Source organism: Notothenia coriiceps, unplaced genomic scaffold (genome assembly GCF_000735185.1).
Source record: "Notothenia coriiceps isolate Sejong01 unplaced genomic scaffold, NC01 NC01_scaffold00020741, whole genome shotgun sequence".
Lineage (NCBI taxonomy): Eukaryota > Metazoa > Chordata > Actinopteri > Perciformes > Nototheniidae > Notothenia > Notothenia coriiceps.
This window is the reverse complement of record NW_011353442.1, coordinates 122,850-141,157: the sequence shown is the minus strand read 5'-3', so window position 1 is coordinate 141,157 and position 18,308 is coordinate 122,850. Positions and strand designations below refer to the sequence as shown.

The 18,308-nt window shown below is 40.8% G+C and overlaps 1 protein-coding gene across 1 annotated transcript in view; it reads right to left on the bottom strand.

Annotated features, from left to right (window-relative positions):
• Window positions 1–16,894: 16,894 nt before the first annotated feature.
• arhgap4b (Rho GTPase activating protein 4b) overlaps window positions 16,895–18,308 on the bottom strand; it is a gene marked incomplete at its 5' end in the record, with an annotated part of 16,570 nt that continues 15,156 nt past the window's right edge. The window contains 2 exons of the mRNA XM_010779812.1: window positions 16,895–17,049; window positions 17,852–17,949. Coding sequence (XP_010778114.1) covers window positions 16,895–17,049; window positions 17,852–17,949 — 253 coding nt within the window. The remainder of the gene's footprint in view (window positions 17,050–17,851; window positions 17,950–18,308) is intronic.

The following is an 18,308-nucleotide window of genomic DNA, read 5'->3' as shown; positions in this document are numbered from 1 at the left end:
CTCACACACACACACACACACACACACACACACACACACACACACACACACACACACACAGAGACACAGACACACACACACACACATAGTGTCATGCTGATTCTGAGCCGGTGACTCATAATTGCCTCTTGCATCAAACAGTTTGGAGAAAACGTTATCATCTGCATCCCCCATTAATGCAAATAAAATAATTTAACTGAAAATATATTTCGACTTTTTCTGTCGTTCTACTTCTGCCATGGACTTCACACAGGAAAATGTAAAAAACGAATTATATGATGCCAAAATATGCACAATATGGGGAGAACTATTGCCAATAATCTTTTATGCATCAAATCTAAACATTGAAATGAACACAGAAAGTACCATAAAAATAGAGTCACAGTTTCTCTGCTACTCTCTTTTAACAAACTCGTAAAATCTCAGAGCTTCTTCTAGATGGTCAAAATAAACGTTCAAACCAATAACTTATCCTAGCAAGCAGGACCATAATGTACTGGCCCCTTTAACGCCCCTCATTAAAGGGGCCCTATTCTATATGGAAGTAAATAAAGGAGCCCAATTGAGGCGTTTCAAGCAGTGGGGGGAGTGTCTGGAAGGAACTGTGGATATTAGCCTTTGCAGACCATTGACATGCACAAAGAGAAAACTCCAAAAAGCATAATAGAGCATCTTTAAACTGACATTGCTGTCACAAAATAAAAAAACGATATGGCGCAGCCCTTTTCTTAAAGTTATAATGAAGATTATGTGACAAGATTGAGAGCCATATCAAAATCTTGTAAGCTTGATGAAAACAACAAAAAAAGCAAGCCATGACAATAAACAGGCTTACACAGCACATTGAACAGGGCTGTGCTACCTTATATGGTAACCTTAACCCATAGGCACCCTGTGGTAGTCTATAATCACCAAGATCAAAGGGGCAGCAGGAAATACCCTCTTTACAATCAGCTAGACTTCTTTGTGTCTGCTCTCGGTTTCTGTGGTTTTATTTACGAAGTTATCGCGCCGGTGCAATCCAAGGATTAATTACGTCCGTGACATACCGTATAGCCTACGGGCGAGGATTTGATTTTGTTTAAGTGTACCCTCGGTGCACATAACGCGCCTGCACCATATGTTAGTAACCTCATTCCCAGGCAATAATGCTGGCAGTGAGCGAAGGCAGAGACATGATGCTGCCTAATGTTCATCATACCTACTGTACTGTTAGTGTACGATGTGTATCTGTCCAGCGTTTGTTTATGTGCAGGTGCATCGGCCTGACATATTGGATATATGAAGTGTTTTTCTATAGGGCTACAACTAATAAACTCAATTGCTAATTTCAAGTCTTCTTCTTTGAAGTATGATGTTTTGTGAATTATGGACCTATTTATATTCAAATTAGACGGTAAAAACCAGGTATGCTTTAGGATGTAGCTCCCTGATTGACAAGTCACTATTATGTGTAAAACACAATTATTTTCATTCTTGATTCATCGTTTATTCCAAAAAAATTCAAAAAATAGAGGGAAATGTCAAACCCAATTCCTCATAGTCCATTGTGATGCATGAAAATGTCTTGTTTTGTCACTCCTTAACCAAAAGATGTTCACTTTATTATTGTATTAAACAGAGAAACCAATACATCTCATAATTTAATGGTTTGAAAAACTGTATTTTCTTATTTTTTTGCATGGAAAATTACCGATTAATACATTTTCAATCATCAAAGCAGCCTGTGACTACTTCTCTTCCTATTCTCGAATGGATTAGTCGACTAAATGTTGAGCTCTTTAATGTATATAGAGAAATACACACAGTGAAAACAACAAAACAGTTGATCTTTTATTCATTACAATGCTGCATTCAGGATGATAAATCTACCTCGATGTTTGATAAATTGCCGTCTAAAACATGGAGTGAAGGGATGAAGGATGCTGAGAGAAACGCATTAAATCCCTCATCCTTTATCCAGCTTTTTACTAGAATAAATGTATTGTTGTCTCATTGCTTAGTACATGACATTATACGTCCATTATTGACTCATCGAGTGGGATTGATCTGGCGAAGGAGTAAAGGGAAATGTGATCCACTGTAGATGTTGCATCTCTTAATCAGAGTGTGTTTTTCTCAGCTGTTGAAAAGGAATAAAAAAAATGCACCGCATCCGGCACAACAGACAGGAAGCCCTGCTGTCTACGCTCGTGTGTGTGTGTGTGTGTGTGTGTGTGTGTGTGTGTGTGTGTGTGTGTGTGTGTGTGTGTGTGTGTGTGTGTGTGTGTGTGTGTGTGTGTGTGTGTGTGTGTAATTATGACGATGTGTGTTTACGTGCCCATTGTGTGTTGCCACATTGCCTTGACCATATGGGGTGATTTACAGCCTCTTGTAAATATAACTCCTCTATCACTGGCTGTGCTGCGAGAGCCATGGAACCTTAATCCCCACCCCACCCCACGCCAGCTTCCACCATTGACAGCTAATTCACATTCTGTTATTATATAATGAAGATAAGCTAATGGCTCAAACAGCCAACCTCTTCTCTCAGAGGCATCCACAAAGTCCTTTGTGCTTGAGTGCAACAACAAAGATTGTGAGGGTAATGTAATAGAGCAGCCTTGTTTTTTCAACAGAAACTAAGATAAATTATAAAAATTATAGTATAGAGTATTAGATTACCTAACCATAAAAGGAGGTCCGCTTTCAGCATAAGGTACAGCTTCTTACACATATAGTATGGTTGTTAGTCTCACGATTCAATCCAGAAGCAATTCCCAGTTCACAATGGATTCTTGATTTATTGCATTGGAGTAGATCTTGAAATTAGCACCCATAACCAATGGGTGCTAGTAAAGGTGGTCAGGCAATTTATTGGATGAAAGCATAGCAAGATTATGATGTTTTTTATTTATAATGTATAGTAACTGTGTGCGATAATGACACCATACAAAGCTTAAACTATAACTATCAGTTTTGACTATAATGTTCGAGAATGTCTTAATAATCGTTTTTGGAATAACAAGGTTCAAATTCAAAATGGTAGGCTAATGCTGTGCGCCTTTTTATTTCTCATTAACTTCTTCTCTTTTGTGATCATTCATTGATTAGAGAGACACAAATATGAAACAAGGGGTGATAGAAACATATATACATATATTACAAAGATAAAAAAATATATTTTAATTTTTCAAAAATTATGACAATCCAACCCCAGCAAGATCTAGGTTCTTTAGAGTAGAATCAATGACACACTTTAATCACTGAAATGCAGCTCAAAGGTTGTACTGTACATTTAAAATGCTCCCAGTCAAGTCTGCTCAAAGATGCAAATGCCTGACCACAAACACAATGCTGATGGTTGACCATCTTGCCTCATTGCATCAAAACCACCAAGAAGGAAGTTGCTATAAACCGATTCACAAACTTTGATTCACAAAGAACAAAAACATCACAAGATAACTCTCTGTACTTCTGAGCATAATGTCACAATTGATCTATTTTAGGTGCTTCTGTTTCTGTATTAGCACAAGGCACAGGAATTGATGCTCATTCTGATAGACTCACTTCTTTCGGGTGGGGGCTAGGGTTAGGGTTAGGAGAATGTCAATCCACATTATCTCTGACATTTTCCTCCACATTTGAAACAGTATGAGCCTAAACATAATATTTAATTTCATCCAGTTATGGAAATAGTACTAATTTCTTGGTTTAGCTTCAATGTTTACTTAACGCAAAACTTACACCCCCAAATTACCATATGTGTAGCAATGACCCATCACGTGCTACCTTGAATTCGTACAAAAAAAAAAATTTAAGAATTAGATTACATTTAAGTAAGGAAAACAGATTCATCCAAATCTTATTTATCCAGACGATCCTACTTCCCAAATATATGCATTTCACAATGCACATGCAATGATTCCTGGACCTGCAAAGTAACAAAAGCCACCACATGAAATGTTGTGGAGTAGAAGTTAAAAGTAGCACAACATGGAATTACTTAAGTACCTAAAATTGAGCGTCACTCAAAGAACCTGTAGCACAGCAACACTTGCAAAATGAGAGGTAGTACCACATTGAGCTCTAATGACTCTTCGGAGGGTTCCAGGGAACGTGCTGCTGGTGGAGGAGTGGAGGTCTCAGCAGGGCGGATGTAGCCAACCTGACAGCCTCTCCGCCTCACAGTGCACCGACTGTCTGAAAACTGTTTTCATTTCACTTTTGTTCTCATTTAGGCTCTCCACCAGGTCTAACAGCAATGCATTCCACAACCATTGCCTGTAAATGATCTTTTACAAATAACTCCACCATCAGGACCTGAGAAACATAGACGGCAAAGGAAATTATTTATCTCCCTTTGGCTTTAATTTCGCAGCCTTACCTGATACAAACATGCCATCAGTGCATTTGCAATTTAGCCCCATGGCAGAATCTGAAAGGCACATTTACTCTGTGTCAAATATACTTCATTAGCTAAATTGCCGAAGACAATTCATTCTCACCCTTTAATTCTAAATGTAATAAGTGATTGATAGCCAAACTTGGTTTTATGTGATGCATTATGTGCAGTTCTCCACTGCCACCTTGAATCTTGTCGTCCCTGTGTTGAGTTTTTTGGCAGTAATGAAGCTGCTGCGTAAAACTCTGTGAGATTTGCAGGTACGGGGTAAAGATGGTGCAAGAGCCAAAGACTGTGGTGGCATACTATGTGATGGTTTCCTGTTTGCACAAGCAGCAGTTCGGAAGGATATAGAAGAGTGAGAGTCTGGCAAGAAAAAAACTTCAACTTTCTTTGCTGCTTTGCATAGCCAATCTTGCAGGGTTTGCATTAGGACATAGCTTCCTTGCAACTGCCTGAATCACATGGCGTGTTCTAATAGAACCTTGCAGCCTAGAGCCAGTATTGGGGCACTCCACCTGTTGAAGAGCAGGTTAGCTGTATGAAATACTTCCAGATCTTGGTTGCAGTTAAGCAAGAAATGAAGGAGCTGACATCTTTATAGGCTTCAGTGTTTTGCAGTACCATGCTTGTTAGCCAATACAGACTCAGGGTCTGATTTGCAATGTTCATTTTATTTAAAGCAAGCCTATGCTACTTTTGGAAGAAGAAATAGCACTTCCTTCCTCTTACAAATCTAAAGTTGAATTTATCCGCAAAAGTACACTGTCACTGAATTTAACTTAGTCCGGGTTTTTGCTACCGCGTGTGTAGTATATGTAGTAGGAATAGTATCTTATGTAGCTTATGTTTGCAAAACCTAACCTAGATTTAGATTTTGATTAAGTCAGTTCCTTTTCTACTGTATTTTATGGCCACAGTGGCTTCTGATAAGTTAAAGTTATGTAGACTTTCTTACAGAGCTACTGCAGCTGTTTAGTTTTGCTACTGCAGTAAACAGTGTATATCAATAATCTTGCATATCAATGGTGCAGAAGCTAAGATATTCTGACTTCTTGTATCAGTGAAGCTCAAAGAACACTGGATTGGACCTTCCCCAGTGAACTGAACATGTCTTATTCCAACTAATGAAATGTTTTACCAGCATAGCTAGTGCAATCAAGTAAAACAATTTGTTTTTAAACTGGGAAGAAATACTTTTAACGTATATGATATCTTAACTTTATGCTAGCTAATATTGAGTGTGCACTTGTAGAACATTAAAACTTATAATTTTTCATTGCTCCCTTCTTGCTAATCGATCTGGTCATTCTTGCAGACTTGAATATTCGAAAAAAAGGACATTAAATAAGGTAACTATTTCCACAATTGGAATAAAACTGCAAGATGAGTAAACTTCTAGACTTTAAGATATCTCCCACTGGAAGTATCTGCAAAATATTTTTAAAAAAACGATATTTCCAACCGAATAGCATCATTTAACAAAAAAACCATAACATGGTTCAGTCTCGTGATCAACTTCAGGTCATGAGGGGTCTGGAGAACAGAAGCTGCTGTAAGCCGTGACTTTCACAGCACAGGGTCTATCTGCTGATAGTTTCAGCTAATTCCATTACCCCCCATGTCGCTGCTGAACCTACAGTAGACCCTGGACGTAAGATAACACGTCACCCTATCATATTCCCCTCCAAGGAGGCTCTGTTTTCGGTTTGGTTTGTCGCTCTGTCAGCAGAATAACAGAAGAACTGGCCTGTTTTCCATGAAGTTTGGAGGAAGAGTGTAGCATAGACTAACTAAGGATCCTTTCAAATTCTGAGTGGATCACAGGGCATACACAAACATGATATTTATTTCTGACCCGGCTTGTTTTTTTAAAAGTAGTATTAAAACCCACAGGCACAATATTTATGAAACGAATATATAGTGTGAAATGTTGCAGTCTTGTACCTATAGAGATGTCTTTGGCCATGGTCTGCCATCTCTGAATGCCCTTTTAGTACTTAATTATTATTTTTTTCCCCTGCATGATTGTTATAAAGTCATTTTAAGCTCTTAAGTTTCCAAATTAGATGAATTCTCATTCTAGTCTTTCAAACAGCAGCATACATTGCCACAAGCATCTCCTTCCAATCCTGTTTATGGTTATAGCAAGCATCTCCAGTCAGTCTGTCAGACAGACACTCTTTCTCACTTTTCTATGGAGCAGTTAATATAGAGCACGTTTGACAGCACAGATTAGCATAAGATCTTGTTTGACACTATCATGCCGCCTGATAACATTTCAGAGTTTTTCTGTGATCATTCTGACTGATAAGGATGGAACTTCCAACGTTTCTGCGTGCCGTTATAGCGCAGCTGAAACCTCCTTTCCCGAAAGTAAACTTTTCAGGAAGTGAGATCATCTGGCCAAAAGTCCAGTTGACACCCATATGTTGTATTTTTGACATTTGTTGGCTTTGTCCCAGGATCTGCAGCGATCAGAGACCATTTTTTACTCATATGGCAGCTGTTGAGAAACAATGCCGCTGTATGGATTTGAGGCGAGACACTACAGGCAAACTCATTATTTCTCATGAACTGGTCACAATTATGTGTATTCTGCCTCCCTAACATGCCTTCTTTCAGACAAGGGGAAAAAAACGTGTAATAGAAGAAATATGTAATCGTTTTATTACTAAAAACATGATGAAAACATTGGTTTTCATTGCTTTTAACAGTATTGTCTGTCTATGGATGGAGTAAGAAAAATAAATTCCTTTTGTAAAAGCATTTGACTCTAATATGCCGAAAAAAATGAACCAAGAAATTGGAACCTGAATTTACTAGTTCAGATTTCTGCTCTTTAAAAGTATGCACATTAGCGCATATTTCATAAGATAATGCTTGGTTTGCATATTCAAACCTACAAGTTGTTATATAAAGAAAGATTCTCTTAATGTAACAAACAAATGGGGAAAGTTTCACATTATTATCTATAGGTTAAAATCTCACCTCCTGCAAGACACTCAAAAGACCACACTTCATACAGTAAGAGGGTCAACGTCTCAGTGTGATTGGCTCTCGGCGATGTCAGGAAATCCCCTTAAAGTATCACTCGTACTATCCAACACAATATCCCACTTGTATTACTTCTGCTCCGTGCCTCATTTTTTCCTTCAGAGCAAATTAGCAGAAAATCCCCTCAAGGATCCATCGCACTGTATGACACATCCTCTCATCCTTAATCTGCTTTATATCCACTCTCCGACCTCATTCTTTCAATGACCTTGACTTAAAGTGTGAAACGCAATTCCTAGATAACCTCTGTCTCTCTGCCCTCGCTGCCTCTTTTGCCCCCCTCCCCCTGCTCCTCTAAGTCAATCATGGTTTTTCCCTAGTCTTTTTTGCTGTATCTCTCACATCCCCTCCTCTCTCTTCCTCAGATAATTTACTTCTGCTTTGTTCTGCGCAGATTAAGGTCACGCACTGATGAAGGCCTCTTGAGCCCACAAGGTCTTAGGGCCCTCAAGGTCTCATTTTCTGAAAATCTCTCTGCCGCTCTCGACTCTCTAGTTCTTTCTGAAACGTCAACAAAGCGTGTCTGAAACCCAACGACCGCATAGTTTTTGAAGAGGAAATTAGTGACTGTTTTAACCAAACCCAAAACGTTGCTTGAGGCTGATTGAGGAACAATGTTATTCATTTTGAGATATTTAAGGACAGTCTTCATAGTTGTAATATCGAACTACGGAACGCAAGACGCTCCTTTTTCTCTGAAATAATCAGCAAAAACAGCAATAACACATGTGCGTTATTTCCAACTGTTGACCGTCTATCAAACCTCCGCATACCAATTGCCCCTGAACCCCTCTCTACTGAGTCATGCAACACATTGGCATCATTTTTTACAACCAAAATTGAAAATATAAGATTAAGGGTGAGTGCCTCCATTTCGGGAAAGAGGTCTATGGCAACCATTCATCCTTCAGCTCTACATTACAATAAAGCCTGGCGACTACGGACCACTACAATCCCTCACCAACTGCATGGAACAAATCAGTAGCTGGATGAGCAACAATTTCCTACAATTAAACAAAAACAAAACAGAGACAATTATCTTTGGTGCCAAAAGGGAGGAACGGGCTGAAGTGAGCGCTAAACTAGAAGCCCTACTGCTAAATACATCGGAAAAGGTGAGAAATCTAGGTGTAGTTCTGGACCCCGACCTCAATTTCAAATTCCACATCATCACAATGACTAAATCAGCATACTATCACCCGTTCATGTCTCAACAAGACCTTGAAAAACTAGTTCACACATTTGTTTTAGCAGGCTTGATTACTGTAATAGTGTATTTCCAGGTCTCTGTAAAAAAACGGTTAAATCTGACCAAAACAAAAAGAGTAGAACACATCACCCCAGTACTCAGGTCTCTGCACTGGCTACCAGTAGCTTACAGAATCGATTTAAAAATTATATTGCTAACTTATAAAGCATTAAATGGTTTGGGACCCCAATATATGTCTGACATGTTGCCCTGTTACGAGCCACACAGAGCTCTGAGATCATCTGGGGCGGGCTTACTCATTGTTCCCTGGCTCAGAACCAAACACGCCGAAGCTGCTTTTAGTTTTTATGCTCCCCACAAATGGAATAAACTTCCAGAAAACTTGAGGTCTTCACCAATGCTGAATTATTTTAAGTCGAGGCTAAAAACACTACTTTTTACAGCTGCTTACCCAGAAGCCTTTTAACTTGTTTTAGCACCTACTGTATTTACATTATGTCGTTTTAAAACTATTTTGTATCTCATGTATCCATGGTTTTTATGAATCTGTTATTCCATTATGTGTATGTATTGTGTTTCTTTCTGTTGCCTTACTATTATGTGATAATGATCATGTAAAACACTTTGAATTGCCTCTACGTCTGAAATGTAAAAAAAACAGACACAATGGGTGTGTGAACGTATCTTCTCAGTGCAGTTAACGCTGACTAATTAACAACCATGCAAATGCCTGTGTCTAATGCGCTGTTAGCATTTTGTCATGAGCGTGTATAGACTAATTTGGTTAACCTTTTAAATGTAAGCTAGCTTGGCAATCTACTGTTTAGAACTCCAGATGTTGATTTCCCTTGTCATCCTACTCTTTCAACAGCATCCAACCATTTTAGTCAACTAAATCAAGTCTGCCTTTAAAGGGCTAGTAAAGTGATTCAATATTGCACTTCCATAAAGCTTTAAGGCTTGCATGAGACAGATAAAAAAAAAAGACCATTCAAAGACAACACAATAGAAACTGAGATATATAGTATTCCCTAGTTTTGTCCCATGAATGGTTGATCCTACACTTCCCATAATGCCTCTTTAGATGACACCCTATCTGCCTGGTAAACAACCAATGCTTTTGAGTTGATTCCCAAAGTTTGAATGTTTTCCAAGACAAATATAGATGTGAAGGTGGAAGTTCAATTTTAGGCGTTCCATTTTTTGTCCTGATATACTCACTACCAACCCTTCAGACGTTAGCTGTTAGCTAGAGGCTTCGGCCGTGTCTATGGGAGTGTGCCTAATGTGAGCTTAAGTCAAAGGCTGAGCTGAACACAAGCACACAGAGATGGTGCTTTCTGTGGTTTCCCTCCAGTCTTTCCTTCTTCTTCCCCTATCTATAAATATATTAAATAAGCACAGGGAAACACACAGATTTTTTTTACTTTCATTTTGCTACTGCTGGTAAGTTATTTTCTTATGGTATTGTCGACTTAAAATGTACCAGGCTTTCTGTCTGAACACACGATCAGCTCAAAAGATGAACAAAATTGTTACAAATTATCTGGTTCTTTGAAAAAAGTCGCAGGTACAAGACTGTGTAAATAGTATAGGAAACACCCCCTATATCACCGAGCAGAGAAAATACAATCTGCAGCTTGGATGATTTCATTTGACTACGGTTTACATTTTAACGATTTAAAACAACATTTGTGATATTGGGCTATATAAAATAAATAAACATTGATTGAAAACAACTGTGTCAATGGGAAGTGTTTTAGATTCGCAACAGCTAAAAAAAAAATGTTGGTCTTCTTCTACATGGCAACAGTGGCTGAGGCTGATAAGTATTGTGGTATTTGGACCTAACTGCCTAAAGAAAAAGTTGAAATAATTAAAACTGGTGGCCATAACATTACTCTATAGACTCACCACATTATTATCCGATTGACTTAGATATCTCTATGTTGAGACAATTTCTATGGAGACACCCCTGATGACATTACTATGGGAATTCTTCTAGGTCTGTCAAACCCTTTCCGAGCCTTAAGTTACATTATACAACTGTTTACCCAATTGGTACAGGCTGATTAAATTGACTTTGATGTAGGAAATTGGTGAAGTTTCTCTTTACCACCAATGGTAAACCACAAAGCAAATGTGCGAAATTGTTATACGTCAACAAATTACGAGTCAACCAAAGGTAGAACACTTGATGGTCTACATCGTACTGTGAATCTAGATACTCATCTTTGCAAATTTTCATTTAGGACATTTGTAAAGCTTGGCACAGCATGTGTAAGAAAAAATAATTGGAGACATTTGCTTGTGTAGTTCACCATTGCCTTTATGGATGCGGCTTACCCTCGAGGCCTTTTAACATCCTTCATTACTGCTGTTACTCATCACCTCCCATCTTCCCATCCCCCATCCTTCATCCTTCCTTTCTCACATTGCCCTCTTACTGTCCGTTCTGTGCTCTGCCCCCCCCCACCCTTCGCTGTCCCTCCTATTATATCTCCCTTCTCTGGTGTCACTGTCCCTTTCTGTCTTGTCGCCATGGCCTCATTTGTCCTCTGGCTCTCTCGTTTTCACATTCTGGCCTCTATAAATCTCCTTTTCTTGCTCCCTGTTGCCCTCTTGTCATCCATATTCTTGTCTCACCGTTATCCTCTCTTCCCCTCCCTTCTTGTATCTTTCTGTATGCTGTTTAGGCCACTTCATCTATGGATCAGTACTCACATCTGAAACCGAAGGGATTCCATGAGCAGATCGACCAGACTTGCATCCCCGCAGAGAGCAGCCCATCAACACTGATGTCCCGCACGAAACTGTAGAGCAGCGAGGCCAAGGGGTCAGGGAGGGAAGGTCAAGGACGACAGACCAGAAGCAGAAACTGAGGTTGAAAGGCTTCAGGAAACAATATTTAGAGGCTGCGAGAACAACCAGGGGTCAGGAAGGACAGTCTCATTGACGGGCAAGAGTCAAGAGGTCAAAGATGATGACGTCACATGTAAAGCTGAGGAGGGAGAAGGGAAGTCTGGCCGAGTACGATTCGCAGATGAAAGGTAAGCCACTATGGATGTGCGTGCACCCAATTACAAATGTACATTACATTAACATTATCAGTTGTTTTTACTTCCAATCTAATGATGTAGCAGGGAAAACCAATGAGTAGCGGGCAAAATACATCCACAACGTCAAGGGGAATAGTATTGTTAGGTTTCACCTTTACGCAGGTAAGGTTAAAGGCACCAAAAGTATCTGTTAGGTTCAGAAGAAGGATAATGGTTAGGATTCAAATAAGTACTGTATGCCTACATTTGTCACGTTACATTACGTGAGGTGTAAAGATTGTTACCAAGAACTGGTTCCCATCGAGAAGCTACGTCTATTGTTTCATGTTTCAGTAAGTTTCAGACCGGAGCCATGGCGTAAATGAATAAAATAAGAACGAACTAATGTCTGAGGCGACACATCCCATTTTTTCCCCCTGATAATGCGACATGGTCAACAAATTAACAGCAGAGATAAGGAGTGGTGCGGTGATGACGTGCTTTAGGCTGACCTGGAAGTTAGCATCGCAAAGGCTGTCAGTAGACCGAGAGATAGAATACACTCCGACCAAAGCTATGGGAATTTCCCCATTGGATTTTGGTAAATTACAGACCTTTTTTCAGTCTTCTAACCACAAACCTGTTCAAATCACCATTGACTTTCACAGACAGGAAGTGGTGAAATGCTAGTTTAAGATACTAAGATGTTTTTTCACAGCAGTAAATAGTCAAATAGATATTAGAGACCACCATTTTTTTTAACCCAAGCAAATGTTTAAATACAAATATATTTTTCTTTTATTTCCTATATGAATTGTGTTTTATGCAAACGCTATAGCTGATAATAACGAAGTGAAAAATTAAATAAAGCCATTTACTCTCTTTTTTTACGATTGATCGAAACGGTATTATTGATACATTCCCATGCCTAGTTTCACGTGAATTACATATGTTGCATCACTTTGCTTACTTAGGCTACGTCAGTTAAAATAAAACAACATTTACTTTTTGCTTTACTGTACATCCATGCTCCTATCTGCCCTAAGTGGACTTCATTGTCTCCTCATGCTCTTACCAGTGAGCTGCCATGTCAATAGATGATAACAGCGTTCTGTACCTATTCATAGGTGTTGCAGCCCCCTTCTAACACATATCTAGGACACTGATAACGGCCATGTAATGGCAGATATCATTCGAAGCGGGTGGTGTGTGTCTCGTGTGCTTGTCTCCATGTACATCTGTGCCCTTTTATTGCACGTCTGTTTGTGCCGCTGCACTCACCTGCATGCATGAATGCATATAGGATAGCACATGTGCGTTCATGCATGAATGAGTGCTCTACACATTCATCCAGCTGCAGACTGTCAGTGAACGTCTGCGGCAACATACCATTCATAACAACAAAAACATGCTGCTTGGTCATATTTGACATATTGCAGTTAGCAAAATAACCTCACCCTCAGTTGGAATAACATGTTTAAAAATAAAGTAAAATGGAGTCTCATTCAGCAATATTTAGAAAGGCAATTTATTTATTTTCTTTTCTAATCGTTTATTTGAACCGGGACAGTGCACATTGATAAACACTTTAACAAAATAATGGTTACAAGTGTAAATGAGCCGGATTTTAGCTTTGAACTAATTTCCATCCTTAGTCCCGTCCCATACAACATATAAGAACATGACATTTATATACAGGACATAGCAAAAATAAATACATGATATGCAGAAAGAGCATGAGCCACATACAAGAATTAACCACATGGCAGTACAATGTAGCAGCTACAACATATAAAATAATAAGATAAAACTGCTACATAAAGTGCAAGAGGAGATACCCCTGTATAAAAATGCATTTAGTGGTGATTACACATCTGTTTGTTTCTCAACCATTCTTTGAGTTGTCCTTTAAAACTATTGAGAGTGGGACAATCCCGTATCTCAGTTGGGAGGCTATTCCACAAAGAGCTGCCTTTAATCGAGGACATTTTGTCCAAAAGTGGTCCGTCTACGTTGGACCTCACAGTCTCCTCTGGTTTCTGACCTAGTGCAGCGTCCAGTGTGTTTTCTGTGGATGAATTCCCCTAAGGGAGGGGGGCCAGTCCATGTAAACATTTATAAAAAGAACACATACTTTTAAAAGACTTAAAATGGTCAAAACTCGAGAATTGTGATTTCTAGGATGGTACAGTGGTGGTATGAATTTGGCTTTCTGTCAAACACATTGATAGTTCTCTTGTACAGCTGTTCTAGTTGGTTTTCATGGTGTGGGCACAAGGCAAACAACCACTTTCTAAAACAGTGATTCATATGGGTAGGGACATCACTGCAGTTGGAGGTAGTGACTTTGTAGCATTGACAGTTAAGAAAGGTGCTGATTTGTTTAAAATGTAGCAAGTTGGATTTGGTATTGGATACTTTCTTAATATGTTTCTTTAAAGTAAAGTTCCCAAGTCCAATATGACTCCAAGATACCTTGAAGTGGGGGACTAACTTCTATTTCTGCTCCATTTAAAAACACGTTGGATCCTTTCGATTTTGACTGGCCGTTTACTGAACATCATGCATACTGTTTTTTTTACATTTAACTGTAAGCAAATTTTGTTCTCAGCCAGTGTATTGGTCAGATTCACGTTTTTTTTGTTGTGATGGCGTAGTGTGGGGCGTTGACAGGACCGAATGGACGGGATGGAGGGTGGAGACGGTGGAATGAAATAAAAACTTTACGGCCAGAGCCTCTGTGTGGAGGACGGCGTTTGCGCAGTATTTCATGTCTCTGCGAGGATGTCCATGCGCAGTTCCGGGGGCAGGCGGTTATTAAAGAGTGGAGATCTGACAGGAGTTAGAGCCGGCGCATGATCCCGTGAAGTGGGCGCTAGCAATGAGCTGCTAATGCTGGGGACCCGGGCAGCAGAGACCAGGAGCGGATGACCCGTAGGAAGAAGGAGCGGTTGTGAGTCCAGATAAAATGAGATTTGATAATCCACAGCATATTCAGGAGAATGATTCCAATGGGTTCCGGGGAGAATTCGTAGGAGGGGCTGCAGCCTGTTGCAGAGTTGGAGCCGGGTGATCCAGACTACTAGCTTGTTAGCTAGCTTGTTAGGCCGCACCGGCTGTAGGCGGCAGGGGAAGACGATGTCCAGCGGGGAAGCCGGCTGATCGCAGCGGGATGGGAAAGACCCACACGAGCCGGCGGAGTTAGGGTGGAGGTTAGGCTGGAGTTAGGGTGGAGTTGGTGTGGAGTTGCGGGGTGGAGACCAGAATTATTTAGCTCGGCGGCAGACTTCAGGAGCCGAGGAGCATCTAGGTAGCAGCCTGCTAGGTCCGATAATGCTAGCTAGCTAGCCGGCCTAGGAACCGATGAGCAGGAAAGAAGCCAAGCAGGTAGAGATGACAACACAAAGATCTGTGTCGATTCGATATATGAGATGCTGCTATTTTTTGCTGATGACTGACGTTTAAAAAAGTAGAGAGCCAGACAGGAGAGGTTCTAATCTGGACTAAAGAACAATACTTTGGGCGCGAGGAGCGGCGAACAAAACAACGCCGGCATCCTCGGCGACCCGCGGGAACAGAGTATGATGAAATAATGACCAAATTACCTGCTACTAACTGTTGGGAAAGATTCTGAATGTACTCTCTTGAATATCCAGAAGTAGGCACATGGTGACAAAGACCCTAAGTAGCGGTGTACGTTTAACCAGGGTGTATGATTACCTAGAAGGCTTCAGGAACTGTTTGAGGCATATGATTTAGCTATGTGATTAACATGATGATTCAGCCTCTATGGAGTAGACATATGACAAGCATGATTCATTTTTCTGTTGTGAGGCCTTAGCTAATCTAAACCTAACCCTTGTATACTGCTTTGAACCGGTATTCCTCCTTCTTATGACGGATGTAAAAAGGTCTGGTCACACAAGTCTCTTACATATAAAGCATGTGCAAGGACCACTGTTCTGTGCAACTATTTGCTACAAATGTCTGTATGTGGAAGACTACTTCCATCTCTTGCAAGGATAATAAATGCACATGTATCCTGTTAACTTGGAACTCAAGCCGTGGGCAGTGACTATTTTCCATAAATAAGTCAATAGCCATGCTAATTTGACATATAGGACAAATGTGGATAACATAACAGCCATATATAATACAACTGTCCTTCTTCCCCTCCTCAGAGAGTCGCCGATATTCCCTTAGTAGGGATTCAAGGTTACTTTGTACGTATTTACTACAAATCGTCCAGCCTGGTCAGCGTCTCCGTTGAAAACGGAATCTTTTGAGGGCCACTGGGCTTTTTGTCATTATCGCCATGGGTTTTGTTTCCTCTGGTGTAATTTCTGCGGTTGGAACATATTAGTTGACGGGACATTCAAATTATCCGCTGGTTAACAATCACTGGGATCCTAGCATACTTGTTTACATTGCAGTTTCTATAAATATTGATTATAGATAATGCAATTCCCCCCCCCCCCCCCCCCCCCCCCCCCCCCCTATTAAATTCAATATTAAATCAACAGCTTTAGGTTTTTCTACCTGTGTGGGGTTTTTCTTGGGCCTTTTGTACTTCTGGGGAAGTTGACTGTAAATGGGTCCCTCGTTCCATGGGCGTCAAAGGCTGCACCTAACCAAACAGTAAACATGACCTTGCGGTTATTGTTATATAACATTACATTAACAGCAGCTATCAGAAACACGTGCAAAGATAAAACGTACCCAGAGGTAGGCCAGCCACAGACCAGCCAGGGGCAGAAGAGTACTCTCAGCAGTAAGGGATGAAAGCGGGCAGAAGTACATTGTTCTCATCACCAAGATTTTCTCAATAACTGTGGTTATTAAGTCCTCAAAAGTGCTGTTTGAACGGGCGTAGGTCCGATATCTTTCTAGAAAAAACGAATCCCCAAATAACTTGTTAGGTTGCATTGGGCATTGAGCTTTGGGGTAATGACAAAAGTATAAACCATGGTAATAATTTTCCATTGCTTCTTGTCGACCACTGGCCTGCGCGGGGGGTTTTTCCCTCTTTTCTGTGCCGTCGTTGTACGTTGCAAGGTAAACAAATCATTTTTTATTGATATTTTTGAGCTAATGAAACAACTTCCAAATTCACATAATTATTACATACCACACAGTCTTCCACAGATGGTTGAATCGTCCAAGTAATTTGACTGGGCTGAATTTGTCAGTAGTCCTTGGAGATTTTCAAAGATGTTTTCCAACATTTCCGTCACACTGTGGGCAGCTGGAGAATACCACCACCAGCACTGGGAAAGCTTCATCCAGCTCGGGGAGCATGGTGGTGGCCTGTGTCATCAGTCCACAAAACATGCATAGCCAGGTGGTAATGTTGGCAGGCACTGTAATAAAAAGGTTGTAAAATTATTTGGCAAAGACTTTACAAGATGAATGACTTCAGGAAACATTGTAGCACTGGGCATGAAATCACTTACTGTGTTTTCGACATAGGTCCTTTAGCATTTTGTTCATGACATGATGGAGACAAGCGGATGCCATGTTGTTAGCGCCTTATGCACTCATGCTTTTGCCTGTCCTAGTTACATGGCAGTAGTACGCTTGAGAGAAGTTCCTGCGACGGCTGACTCCACAGAAAAGATATGACAATGGACTGCATCGAGGGACCTGTAGCAAGCGAGTCCCTGCATCGGGTCGGGTATCCGCGGGTACCCGACGGGTGGCCCGCAAAAAATTGGGTATTTTGCGGGTGGTATTTTGTTCAGAACGCTTTTTTCGGGTCGGGTTACTGGGTAAAACAAAGATGCTGCGGGTCGGGTTGCGGCCGTGTGCATAATAAATATATGTAAATAATAATTATTAGTTTAATGTTTATAATCCTCAGACCGTCCCCGCGGAGCCGAGCATAATCCGATAACCTCTGAGCGCATCTTCTGCTGCTGAGCACGCCACATTCGGATGGCTGAGGTGAAGGCTCTCGTAGCGGGAACAGCATTTCAATAACTCTTCCTCAGAGCGAAATCCAACGTCTGGGATGGCTTTTGGTGTCATCCTAGATGCAGAAAATAACCAACATTCCCAGGCTTTTTGAGCCAAATATGCAACTGCGTGGTGTTAATAATTGCACGGTTTCACTGCTTATATATATGCGCGTTCGGGTCGGGTTGGCGGAATCTGTGTGCCGACGGGTGATCGGGTTGCGGAATAATTTGGCAATGATGTGCGAGGTAGCGGGCGCGGTTCGGTATTGCACGTCGCGGGTGCGGGCACGGGGGAGCGGGGTCCTGGAAATCAGACCCGTGCAGGACTTGGTGTAGCAGCCATCACAGATCAGCCATGACAGCCTATTGTTTTGCTCCCGCTTCCCAAGGTGAGTCTTTGTACATCCGTCAGAAATTGACCCAAAGGAAAAAGATATGGAAGAGCTGTTGTGTGGTCGTTTTGTGATTGTTAGGTGGCCAAGGGACAGGGGAGGATCCTTTGTACGGTCCGGACCACCATCTCATTACACATAAAAAGGTGAGGGTTTTCCCTTTTGCCTTTTTTAAGATGCCCCCTTTCGCATCCACTCCAATGTCTTCCCTGCACCTGTCGATGGAGAGGTTCAATGGTTTTGTTGGACCATAGCATGACTCCTTTGGGG